We start from the raw sequence: 13,879 nt of genomic DNA on the forward strand, positions 1-13,879 counted from the left end.
TTTTTTCTTCATTGCTCTACTTGCTCCGAATGTTTCTTTCCAGGCGCTAATGATTTTCCCAGATCTTACTGGCTTGCAAGCTCTTTCATTGTTACTCTCTCTGAATAAGATTTTTTTAAAGCCCTAATCAGGGGATAAAATAATGTGCTGAAACTGACCAGACTATGGATGCTACCAGATGAATATCTGCTAAGTATATTCTTTTCCCTATTTTCTTCCTCAAAAACTAAGGTGCGGTTTATACTCTGAAAAATACAGTAATCCTTCTTGACTATCCTTTGTCCATTAATCTTTTTTTTATGGGCAATCACCCATTTTTTATGTAGAAAACCCCCTCTTCTTCGAAAAGTGCCACTTGACTTCAGAAGTTCCCTAATCCCAAGAAGACTGTTTCTCCCACTTTGGAAGAAAACCTTCCTGAGTTGCTGCTTTACACCCTATTGTCTGCACTCTGTAACTGATCTCCTGCAAGAACAGGCTATGGAATGTAGGAGCTAGGCAGCCGGCTTAAAATAGATGCCGATGGATAAATTATTTTGTAGGGCTGATAGCCACGCAGACCGGCGTCTTCTCGTTCCTGCCTGGATTTAGTTTCTGCTTCAGGCAGAGTGCCAAACGTCCAAATGGTGTCTTAAAACCTGCAAGGAAACTGGATTGTACTCTAATTCCAGATTGTGCTCTAATTCAGTAATGGTGAACTTTTTTTATCTTATTCCACCATACTTGAAATACTGGGATTAGACGATTTACAAAGTCGCCTCTGATCTGATCTAAATGTAGTTCATAAAATCATATACCAAAATGTCCTTCCTGTTAATGACTACTTCATCTTCAACCGCAGCAATACAAGAACACATAATAGATTTAATGTAAACCGCTCTAAACTCGACTGCAGAAAATACAACTTCAGCAATAGAGTGATCAGTGCCTGGAATTTATTTATTTATTTATTAGATTTAAATTTATTTATTCATTTATTCATTTATTTATTTATTAGATTTGTATGCCGCCCCTTTCCGTACACTCGGGGCGGCTCGCAACACAACAAAACAGTTCATGACAAATTTAATAATTTACAATTTAAAATATTAAAAACCCCATTATTAAGCAAACATGCATACAAGCATACCATACATAAATTGAATTGGATAGGCCCAGGGGAGATATCTCAGTTCCCCCATGCCTGACGACAAAGGTGGGTTTTAAGGAGTTTACGAAAGGCAAGGAGGGTAGGGGCAGTTCGAATCTCTGGGGGGAGCTGGTTCCAGAGAGTCGTGGCCGCCACAGAGAAGGCTCTTCCCCTGGGGCCCGCCAACTGACATTGTTTAGTTGACGGGACCCAGAGAAGGCCCACTCTGTGGGACCTAATCGGTCGCTGGGATTCGTGCAGCCCCTCTCCGAAGACTCTACCTGACTCTGTGGTTTCTTCCCCAAACCCCCAAAATTTTTAACCTTTGGTTTGTAAGGGGCGTGCATAAGCGCACCACTGTGCCTACCGTCCCTGTCCTACTGTCCTCTTTTATCGTTACTTTTTACTTGTGCTATATTTATACAAACTACTATCCTATGCATATTTGACAAACAAACAAGTAAGTCATGTTGCTTGTTTGTTAAATCAACCATACCTGCTTTTCCCTGATATTGGTCAAATTGCAAACTTTTGTATCTTTGTAAATGAACCTTTGAATGGAATTGCACCATTATTTGATGTTAGGATAATTCAGTGTTTTTCAAATTCAGCAACTTTTAAGATATGTACACTTCAACTCCCCAAATGGGAGTTAAAAGTCCACACATCTTAAAAGTTGCCAAATTTTGCAAACACTTGGTTATTTTATTTTATTCTTTTCGAGCTATTACATTCAGATGAATGTGAGTTGTTATATGACAAGTAGAATTTGTGATCTAGCCATAAAGAATAAATTAGAATCACTCTTTGATATGTAAATAGAATGCAGATTCCAGAATATTAAAGATGTTAGTACAGACCCTCTAATTGGTGGTGGGGTATATATGTATGTTGTCAGGTGATGGGTGCACCTTCACAGGACACTATTTTTATGTTGCATGTATGTAGTTTGTATGTTTTAACATTTAAAACTAATAAAATTATTTTTTTTAAAAAAAAGGGTAATTCAGTATTTTTCAAATTCAGCAACTTTTAAGATGTGTGCACTTCAACTCCCAAAATGGGAGTTAAAAGTCCACACATCTTAAAAGCTGCCAAATTTTGCAAACACTTGGTTAATTTATTTTATTCTTTTCGAGCTATTACTTTCAGATGAATAGTGGACACTTGGAGATACATGTTAAATATTTATATTTATATCCATATATATATATATATATATGAATACGCATTCATAGAAATTATTTATTTATTTATTTATTTGTCAAACATGTATACGATAGTAGTAGTTTGTATAAACATAAGTAAAAAGTACGGTAACTATAAAAGAGGACAATAGGACAGGGACGTTAGGAACAATGGTGTGCTTATGCACTTCCTTGGCGCTCCCATTGTTTATTTTATTCATAGCCCTGATTGGTTACGGAACTTCATCTCATTCATATTCAAATCCGCTTGGAAACGCTATGGGGATGGCGCCGTGAGATGACGTCAAAGCGCGCCTATCGGAAGCGGAAGTAAAGCTTTCTTTCTCTCTCTCTCCGGCGAGGTTCGGAATTGGAATATGGCTCCCAAGAGCTCCCGTCGAACGGGTTCGCATAAGACCCACTCCTTGGCCCGCCAGTGGAAAACGAAGCGGCGGCGACGAGATCTGGATGAGATCCACCGCGACATGTTGCCTGAGAACGCAACGAAGCTGCTGCGCCAAGAACTGGATCCCGACCTGCCCGGCAATGCCCAGCACTACTGCCTGCACTGCGCGTGCGTCAAGAGAGAAAGGCTGGGGGGGGGGGGGGCGGGCGGGCGGAAGGAGTTTGTCTCAGTGGAATACACCTTGCATATAGAGATAAGAATTAGATCTGACCAACCTTCTTGGTTGTGGATTACATTGCTTGACAATGTGTGGACTTCAACTCCCCAAATTCCCTAGCTAGCATTGTTGTTTGGGGCAGGGATAGGCAAAGTTGGCTCTTCCATGATATGTGGACTTCAACTCCCAGAATTCCTGAGCTAGCCAACTTTGCCTACCCCTGGTTTGAGGAATTATTGGGAGTTAAGCTCTCCGCCATTTTGAAAAAAATTCCATTTAGACATAAATGAGAAGTTGCCTATCAAAATGTAAGATTTTAGCTGCAGAATGAATGCAGGAAAACTGAAAAAAAATTGCTTCCCCTCCCCTTTTACAAAGACGTCCTATTTTATGGGGTCAAAATGTTAAACTAATTACTGCAGGATTCAAACAAACAAATACCACAGATGATAGGTGGCAACAAAGCCAGAGATTTCTGCATTATTTTGCCATCCCAACCAGATTTTTGCAATCCAAACCCAGAGCCCTAATTGTAGACCAGTGGTTCTCAGCCTGGGGGTTGGAACCCCTTTGGCGGTCGAACTACCATTTCACGGATGCCTAAGACTATGGGAAAAGACAAATTTCCCGTGATGTTATGAACTAAAGGTTCTATTCTGGCGCCTTGGAACCCTACTTTTACAATCGGACCAATCAGGTGTTTATAGTGGGAGTGTGCCTCTGACCTGCCTGCCAATCAGCTTAAAGCTCTGTTGGGAGAATTGGCACTAGACTTATGGTTGGGGGTCACCACAACATGAAGAACTGTATTAAGGGGTCACGGCATTAGAAAGGTTGGGAATCACTGTTGTAGACAAAGGGAGCAAAGTTGAAACTTTACATTTCCCTTTGGTTTTTTGGGGGGAGGGGTTGGGGGGGTGAGAACAGATAAGCGAAGTCGGTTCTTAAACTGCAGCCCACATCTGGTCACTCTTTTTATCACTTTATTTGATAATGCTGTACATTCATTATTCACATTTTTAGAGGAGGGCATGTAATTGAGAGCAGCCCTGTAGCACAGTTCTCTTTTATGATTCAACAGGCAAGTCTGCAAATTAATTCAAGTTTTTTTGCTACTCAGCAAATTCAATGAGCCTAAATTTGAGAAAGCGGCCAGAGGCAAATCACCCATCATCTTTCACTGCTTTTAAAGCTCTTTCCAATCTCAGAGGAAATTTTATTCCCATTCATTCTTTTAAATTTTTATCCTTTAATTTTTATAAATAGCTCAATAACACATACCTACTACTATTGCCCACCCCTAATTTGCAGATTTCTTTGTGTGCCCACAGCTCTGACCAGATTTGAACAGTTTACTGGCACAAATCTTAACTTCATTTATTGCCTTCTGGGTCCCCTTCTAACCTAGGTTTGTTAGTTTAGATCGGAAACCCAAGATTTAAACATCAGTGGTGAAAATGGGTTAGTGTTAGATATTATTAAAACATTTGCTGATGCAGTTTTGATGTTAGGTTTTGATGTTAGTGGTAAGGAGTGGAAAGAACTACAGTGGAACCCCGACATAAGAGCTGCTCGAGATAAGAGCTACTCGAGATAAGAGCTGGGAGAGGAGAGACATTTTTGTTCGTCTCCCGAGCTCAAATCCGCGATACGAGCCGAGAAGAGCCGGGCTGGCTTACTTTCCTTCCTTCCCGCGCTGATGCAGAGCCACTCGAACAAAGCGTCGCGCCCCTCTGACGCTTTCGGCGGCTTCCGAAGCGACGCTGGGCTCTTTTGCTGCCAAAAGCGTCAGGGGGGTGTGACGCTTTGTTCGAGTGGCTCTGCATCAGCGAGGAAAGGAAGGAAAGTAAGCCAGCCCGGCTCTTCTCAGCTCGTATCCCGGCACTTGGTGAGTGGAGAGGCGGTCGCCTCCCCTGCCGCCCCACTCTGGGGGTCCTTGGCTTCTGCTGGGGGTGGGGGGATCCCAACGCTGTTTTGAATTTCACATTCCAAGTGGGCTAGCAGGGAGATAGGGAGCGCGCGCAACCGCCCGTGCACCCCCGACATTGAATATCACCTTCGCCAGCCTCCGCTGAGAGAACACTGCCACGTCTCTCATGCAACCCCCTTGCTGAGAGCCCAGGACGCGGAAGTTCGCCTTTAGCGTTTGGCTTCAGGAGTTAGCTCGCAAACGGCGCGGCTGTTTTAAAAGGTCGCTGCCGGCCTGGGGGGCTTTCCAGAATCCCCCCAACCCCCAACCCCTTCCTTCCCACCCTCCGTCCATTCATTCACCCATTCCTCTCTTGATCGCTTAAAGCCGGTCCCTGGTGCAAAAAGGGTTGGGGACCTCTGTCCTACAGGATTGGGTGGCAGAGAAGTTGAACATATGTAAATTTAAAAGTTTAAGAAAGTTTACAAGTTAAGTGAAAGAAACTTCATTATTCATTTATATGTACATGTACATTTCTTCATTAAAAACATGTCTTTCTGCATAATTTAGACTAACTTTGTGAGTTTTTTGAGGGCTGGAACCAATTAAAATTATTTACATTAATTCCTATGGGGAAAAGTCGTTCGAGATAAGAGCTGCTCGACTTAAGAGCCCAGGTCCGGAACGAATTAAACTCGTATCTCGAGGTACCACTGTATTCCAAGTAGAATGCGGTTTTTCCTGATTTATCTGTAAATAAGAGTCAGTCCTCGAGAAGATGAGAACATTTTAGAAAGTGAAATTATATTTCAGGAGTGGTCTGTAGTTATTTTTGGCCTAACAGACTACTAACTGCATTGGAGCAAAATATACTGCTCAAAAAAATAAAGGGAACACTCAAAGAATACATCTTAGATCTGAATAACCCAATATTTGGCTATTTTTTGCTTCTGCGCACGCTTGGAAGCAAAAAATTTGCCGAAATCTCATGCGCCCATGCGTTTTCTCACAATATTTGCTTCCTGCACATGCGCAGAAATCAAATCTCGCTCGGGGCCATGCACCCACTGGTCACCCAGAACTGTGCACCAGCACTAGTAGCAGCAGTAAGTTGGAATCCCCGCCTGCCTGTGGCTTCCTGTCACTCAAAATATGTGTCACAACTGCCAGTGCGCGACACCAGCCAGCAGCAATTTATTGAGCTTTTTCGACCCATCTTTTTTTCCAGTTCAAAATGTTTTTGTTGCATGCGAAAAATTGTTTTCTCTGTAGCAGTTCATTGATTTTACACATGCAGCACACTATAGTTTTTTTATACCTTAGCATAAAGGTGAAAAAAAACCCCGATATATGCAGTTTATCTTCCTTTTAGATGTCAAAATGGTTTTGTGGTTCCCGGTGTTTTCTTTTCTGTGGGAAATGGGTCAAGAACGGCTCTTTGAGTTTTTAAGGTTGCCGACCTTTGTTCTAATGGTTTGGCTTGTCGGTGTTGGTGGGAGTGGTAGAGGTTTTTTGATTGGGCTGTTTACTGTTAGTTTGTGTGGCAGTTCCTTAATTGGGGTATTGTTTGCTCCAGGGGTCTCCAACCTTGGTGACTTTTAAGCCTGGTGGACTTCAACTCCCAGAATTCCCCAGCTGGCTTTGCTGGCTGGGGAATTCTGGGAGTTGAAGTCCACCAGGCTTAAAGTCGCCATGGTTGGAGACCCCTGGTTTACTCCCTAAGATTAGAATTCAGCTTTTCCTGCCCATAGTCCACTATTAATCACTATGCCTAACTGACTTTTCATCAGCTTACAGCGTGCTTGTTTCTTCTTTCTTCTTAGGCGATATTTCATTGACTTAAAAAGTATGAAGGATCATTTCAGATCAAAAGTGCACAAAAGGAGGTAATGTTAACTTCATTTAATCGGTGGCGGGGGGAGGGCGTACCTTGGTGGTGCAGTGGTTAGACTGCAGTACTGCAGGCTGCTTCTGCTGACTGCTGGCTGACTGCAATTTGGCAGTTCGAATCCCACCAGGCTCAAGGTTGACTCAGCCTTCATTCCTTCCAAGGTGGGCAAAATGAGGACTGAAAAGAGGTCTGAGAGGGCTGTAAAGCACTGTGAAGCACTATATTAGTCAGTGCTGTAAAGCACTGTGAAGCACTATATTAGTCAGTGCTGTAAAGCACTGTGAAGCACTATATTAGTCAGTGCTATTGCTATTAGTCAGAAGAGAAGGATTTAGGGGTAGTGATTTCTGACAGTCTCAAAATGGGTGAACAGTGCAGTCAGGCAGAGGGAGATTATGATCCCGCTATATAGAGTGCTGGTGAGACCACATTTGGAATAATACTGTGTTCAGTTCTGGAGACCTCACCTACAAAAAGATATGGATCAAATTGAACGGGTCCAAAGACGGGCTACAAGAATGGTGGGAGGTCTTAAGCATCAAACAGATCAGGAAAGACTTCATGAACTCAATCTGTATAGTCTGGAGAACAGAAGGAAAAGGGGGGACATGATCGAAACATTTAAATATGTGAAAGGGTTAAATAAGGTCCAGGAGGGAAGTGTTTTTAATAGGAAAGTGAACACAAGAACAAGGGGGCACAATCTGAAGTTAGGTGGGGGAAAGATCAAAAGCAACATGATAAAATATTATTTTACTGAAAGAGGAGTAGATCCTTGGAACAAACTTCCAGCAGACGTGGTAGATAAATCCACAGTAACTGAATTTAAACATGCCTGGGATAAACATATATCCATCCTAAGATAAAATACAGGAAATAGTATAAGGGCAGACTAGATGGACCATGAGGTCTTTTTCTGCCGTCAGTCTTCTATGTTTCTATTATCAATCCATTTTCTTGAAGCTGAACTATCTCTTTTGAATGGCCTGTCTATCATATTTATCTAGCAAATATAGAATCAAAATGTATGCCAATGGCGAAGGACATGCCTTTCGTAAGCTCCTTAAAACCCAGCTCTGTCGTCAGGCATGGGGGAATTGACATGTTCCCTCCCCCTAGGTTTATAAAATTTATGCATGGTACGCTAGTATGTATGATTGGTTTTAATTTGTGGTGTTTTTTAAATTAACTTAAATATTAGATTTGTTTTACATTGTATTGTTATTGCTGTGAGCCGCCCCGAGTCTGCGGAGAGGGGCAGCATACAAATCTGATTAAACTAAACTAAACATGGGACTCCATTCAGATTTTGTGTCCTTCGTCAACTGGCATATCAGCATTTGCAAAACTTTTCGATTTGTTTCTGTTTTGTTTTTTTCTCCAAAGACTGAAGCAACTGAGTGAGGAGCCCTACACCCAGGAGGAAGCTGAGAGGGCTGCGGGGATGGGATCTTACATTCCTCCCAAGAAGATTGAAGTCCACACACAGCCTCTTGATGAGATGGATGAGTCCAGCTAAGGCACAAGGACATTTTTTCCCCTGTGTGAAAAATCTGGAGATAACTAAGATACGAAAGCATCGGTATAACTAGATGGTTATATCTTTTAAGTTGTACTATTTATTGCAGTATGTTTGCAGTATTTGCAGTATTTTTTGGAGTATGAAACACACCTTTCCTCCCCCCTAAAAGGAGGTGAAAATCTGGGTGTGTCTTGTACTCCGAATGTAGCCCCTCACAGCCTCTCAAACACAGGCTGGGGAAAAAAACCCTGAAACAGGTTCAGAAAAAAAGTCTCTAAAATGGAGGTTGCAGAGGCAGGGGGGAAAAGCAAGGTGCAGAGCTCACAACCAATGAACCTGTTGCTAAAATTCCCCACCGGGAACAGCTGATTTGGGATATTCCGGTGGCCGATCCACCTGCCGATTAGCCTTTTTTTTACTTTCTTCCCCCAAAACTAAGATGCATCTGATATACTCCTGTGCGTCTTATAGTCCAAAAAATACATTTTACCCCCTTGTTTGGTATGAATTAGAATTCAGCAAAGTCAGTCACAGGGGCCATGGTTCTCAAATGAACTTGGTTTTGATCCTCTTGCAATGGTTTTCAATGTTACTATAGACCAGTGTTTCCCATCCTCGGCATCTTGAATATATTTGGACTTCAACTCCCAGAATTCCCCAGCCAGGGGAATTCTGGGAGTTGAAGTCCACATATATTCAAGTTGCCAAGGTTGGGAAACACTGCTATAGACTTCCAACTTTCCACTCTTCATGTTCTACTCTTCCATTGGGCCCACTTAATAAATGAGCTAACCCTTACCTATTTTGCCTTGGGGGTTTGCTTTCAAGGTGTTGTAAGATGTTTTTCTGTAACTTGTAAGAGGAGGAGCAACTGATGCTATTTTGACTTTGGGGGGTGGGGACCCGGATTGTGGGGGCCATAGGCTGGCTCTGTTAAAAAGTGCTATTGCTAACGTTGTAAGTCGCCCTGAGTCTAAGGAGAAGGGTGGCATAAAAAATTGAATAAATGAAATAAGTAAGTAAGTAAATAAGTAAATAAATAAGCAAGCGAATGAATTAATGAATTAATGAATTAATGAATGATGCACACACACACACACACACACACACACACACACAAAAGAGGGTGGAAATGTCAATGCCTCTCCAAAGCCCTGCCCCATTTCCCATTTTTGAGGAAAATGGGCCTGTACTTTGCAAAAATAGGGTCCACAGAGGGTTTGGGAGACCTACAAAGTGCTCTTAGGGGCTGTGGTGAGGCAAAAACATCCCCGTTTTTGCACAAAAAACCCCCCCAACCCTGGACCGTTTTTTGAAAAACCAGGGTCATTTTTGCCTTCCCCCAACCCCTGGGAGCACTCTACAGGTTACCCAAGCCCTCTGCGCACTCAGTTTCTCAGAAAAACACGGGTGTTTTTGCCTTCCCCCAGCCCCCAGGAGCATTCTGCAAGCTTCCCAAACCTGCAAAAATTAGGGTGCACAGAGGGTTTGGGAGGCCTGCGGAGTACTTCTGGGGCTGTGGTCGTTTTTGCCTTCCCCCAACCCCCAGGAGCACTCTGCAAGCTTCCTAGATCTTCTGCATGCCCCGTTTTTCACCAAAACGGGTGATAAACAAAGTCTATTTTTGCAAAAAATAGGGTGCATGGAGGTTTTGGAAAGCCTGCAGAGTGCTTCTGGAGGATGGGGGAAGGCAAAAATGCCCCCTTTTTTGCGAAAAACAGGTTTGGGAGGCTTGTAGAGTGCTCCTGGGAGTCGGGAGGACAAAACCTTTTTTTTTTCTTACTTACCTCTTTGAAATCTTGGTGCGTCTTATACGCCGGTGCGTCTTATAGTTAACTCAGCCCTCAGCAAGCAATTTGATCCTAATTGGCTCAGGGTTCAATCAGCTTTCTGTCCTTTCAAGGTTGATAAAATGAGGTACTAGATTATTGGGGGCATTATGCTGACTTTGTAAACTGCTTAGAGAGTGCTGTAAAGCAGGGGGTCCCCAAACCTTTGGACTTCAGGGACTGCCAAACACATAGTTTTAAATCCCACGGACCCCCAAATTCATAATTTAAAGTCCCGCAGACCACAAATATGATTTTTAAAAAGATAAATACATTTGTAAAATAATGATCAGAGAACTTCCATTTTATTAATATGAAATGCACCTATTGTACATAGCAAAATTATAAATACTTACGGTATTTGTTTCTAACAAAATCATAAATGCTTATTTAATCTTTAAAGGATGCTTAATTGTAACAAAATTAATTAAAGGTAGTGTAATTATTACAAAATAATTGGCGCTTATTTGATGGTGGCTTGCTGATGTTGGGAAAGTCAGTCCCATATTCCAGAGCTATAGCTGTAGTCCCATCCCTCCTTTGCTGCCCTGCCCTGCCCTTTTTGGCCTGAATTAATTACTCTCGGCCATATCTGGCCCAGGGGCCAAGATTTCTCCACAGACCACCAAAACTTTCTTGCAGACCACCAATAGTCCACAGACCACAGGTTGGTGACCTGTGCTTTAAAGCACTATAAGTCTTAGTGCTAGTGCAATTCTTGGAATTGAAATCTCCAAGTTGCCAAGTTTGGGGACTCCTGCTATAGGATAAAAACAGGCTGAGTTGGAAAGTGGGGTCAAACATGTTATAAGTTTGGAATCATTGCATTGCCACAAGATTCTGATATAGAGATAGTGGTAATAAACTCTTCTGTGCTTTGAATTCAGCAAATGCTCTGATTAGCTCAAAGAACTAATAATAATAAATTTATTGTCATTGTCAAAACAACAAATTGTCATTGGCAACGAAAGTCATGTGACACCCGGAGACCAGTCCCACCATACATAAAATTAGAATAGGTAAATTTAAAAATAGAATAAAAAAATAGAATAAAATGTCCCACCCACTACAAATTCCCCACCCTAAAATACTCAACCATCTACATGACAAACCGAGTAATATTGTCCAACAGTTCACTGATGGTGACCCTTTAGTTCGTTGTTAAGTGTGAGTATAACTCTGGGATAAAAACTATTCAGGAAACGTGTGGCCTGAGTTCTAGTTGTTCTGTATCTTCTGCCAGAAGGCAACAGTTCAAAAAGATTGTAAGCAGGATGAGAAGAGTATGCACCACGAGTCTGCGGAAAGGGGCGGCATATAAATCCAATAAATCTAAATCTAATCCTAGAACAGTGAGCTGTGAAGATGTCATCCAGGGCGGGTAGCTGGAGCCCAGTGATGTTCTGGGCAGTTTTAATAATTTTCTGTAGAGCTTTTTTGTTCGCTACAGAGCTGCTCCCATACCAAGCTAGTATGCCGTATGTCAAGACACTCTCAATGGTGCTGCGATAGTAGGACAACAGTAGATGCTGAGATAAATTTATCTTCCTGAGCATTCTCAGGAAGTACAGCCTCTTTTGTGCTTTCTTCACAAGCATATTAACATTCATAGTCCATGAGAGGTCCTCTGAGATATAAGTGCCCAGAAATTTGAAACTACCAACCCTCTCCACCTCCTCGCCATTTATGTGCAATGGTGGATATTTATTTATTTATTTATTTATTATTTATTATTTAGATTTGTATGCTGCCCCTCTCCGCAGACATACATCTTTCTTCCTCCTAAAGTCAATTATTGGTTCTTTAGTTTTTTTGGTGTTAAGTGTAAGTGTAACAGCATCCAAGAAAAATATAAAAACCCAAGATTAAATGTATCCCCCTTCCCTATGACATTTTTTCTATTCATTCACATTCTAAGCCATATGGAAATATCCTAGCTTTTTTAATATACCGTAATTCTTGTACTGGTTGTATAATAAGCGCATTGACATTTTCTGCTGTGGTACGTTGAGCATTCTGAGATAGTTTTCAAATAACACAAAGCCAGAGGAATGGATTTGCATAAGCCAAAAACAAACCAAATTATAGTTTAGATGAGTGAACTGGATCACATCTCAGGTTCCCATTGAATGGAGGATTTGTTCCATTAAAATATTTAGATGATCTAAACCCCACACTGGGAGCAGAATTAATCCTTTGCTACATTAGTCAAACATTATCCCAGGATGCACATTTAGCTGTTGACATCTGCTGAAGCAGCATATTGTGAGTTCTGAATCAGCAAAGCTAACAGCTTTCTTCTTTGGAAGAAGAAAAAAAAAACGTTTTTCATCATTACTACACTCTTCTTTTCCCGTCTAGTGGAGACAAAATGCTAAATTGAATTTTGCTTATTAATTGTGATTAATTCTGTTATCTCCCTCTACACTCCAAGGTTCTACATTTTTAAAAATTTTCAAGTCCTCATGGTTAGGAGGATATTATTTCAGAGATGAAAGTATTGATAATGGAAACAACCAAACATATCACAAGGAGTATTAGGATGGTTTTAAAGATTAACAACGTGGTGCCCTAGGAAAGCATTTTTTTTGGCCTGTCGTTGCCACCTACAACTCCTTTAAATTGAGCGACTGGATAATAAAACTCAAAATGCACTTCTCTTGCAAAAATACAGTGCTTTTGGGTAAATACACCAACTTTTTGCCTGAGATTCTAATCCTGCCCTAGACATGAAAATTGACTTGGTGACGTTGGGAAATTTTGTAGCCCTAAATATGGGTTCAAAGAGCATAATTATTTTCACATTACATGCTATGCTCAAAAGATTTATGGCTTTCCTAGATAACAACATGCTAAGGCAAATCTATATAGATTTCATAATTTATTCTGGCATTGCATTAATTATGAGTACAGCTTTTCTCTTCAAGGGCTGATTGTTAGCACCTCAATAGGGCTAGGGAAAAAAGCTTTGAAAAAGTTACATTTGGAGTATAAGATGCACCCAAATTTTCAGCTTCTTTTAGGGGGAAAAAGGTGTGTCTTATACTTGGAAAAATACCGTAATTATTTTATAGCCCACCTTTATTATTTTTATAATAATATAACTCAAAATGGCAAACACATTTAACGCCTTTTCCTCCTCCTGTTTTCCCCACAACAACCTTGTGAGGTTGGGCTGAAAGAGACTGATTAGCCCAAGGTCACCCAGCGAATTTTAATGTCTTGGGCAGATTTAGAATTCACACTCTCCAGGTTTCTAACCTGGTGCCTTCAAATATGATTATGAAATTATCAAGAACCCCGTTTGGCTCAAAAGATTCTTTTTCTTTTGCCAGTAGGATGTGGTTTTAAAATTATAGATTGACCAGTTATATACTGCTCAAAATAAATAAATAAAAGGAACACTCAACACATCCTAGATCTGAATGAATGAAATGTTCTCATTGAATATTTCATTTGCACAACTATTCCATTTGTACAACTGCATGTGAAATTGATTGTCAATCAGTGTTGCTTCCTAAGTGGACAGTTCGATTTCACAAAAGTTTGATTTACTTGAAGTTATATTCTGTTTTTTAAGTGTTCCCTTTATTTTTTTTTGAGCAGTGTATATAAATGCTGAAACACAAGATGACCAGGGAAAGGTCAGCCTTAGGTTCCTTAGCACCTACAAAAGATCTAATTTCAACCCACTTTGAAATTCCATTGACCAATTTGCTTTGAGTGTTAGCAGTTCACATTCTTGCAGGAAAAGTAAGATTTAGACAATCAATCATTATATTTATTATT

The 13,879-nt window shown here is 41.0% G+C and overlaps 1 protein-coding gene across 1 annotated transcript; it reads left to right on the forward strand.

Moving 5' to 3' along the window:
- The first annotated feature begins 2,648 nt into the window (after positions 1-2,648).
- On the forward strand, positions 2,649-9,317 carry LOC139155594 (zinc finger protein 593-like). The gene is made up of 3 exons (XM_070730795.1): positions 2,649-2,890; positions 6,672-6,734; positions 8,126-9,317. Exons 1-3 carry the CDS (start codon positions 2,694-2,696, stop codon positions 8,256-8,258), a joined length of 393 nt encoding a protein of 130 aa, XP_070586896.1. The 5' UTR covers positions 2,649-2,693; the 3' UTR covers positions 8,259-9,317.
- Positions 9,318-13,879: the final 4,562 nt, after the last annotated feature.

Source organism: Erythrolamprus reginae, unplaced genomic scaffold, assembly GCF_031021105.1.
Source record: "Erythrolamprus reginae isolate rEryReg1 unplaced genomic scaffold, rEryReg1.hap1 H_31, whole genome shotgun sequence".
Classification (NCBI taxonomy): Eukaryota; Metazoa; Chordata; class Lepidosauria; order Squamata; family Dipsadidae; genus Erythrolamprus; species Erythrolamprus reginae.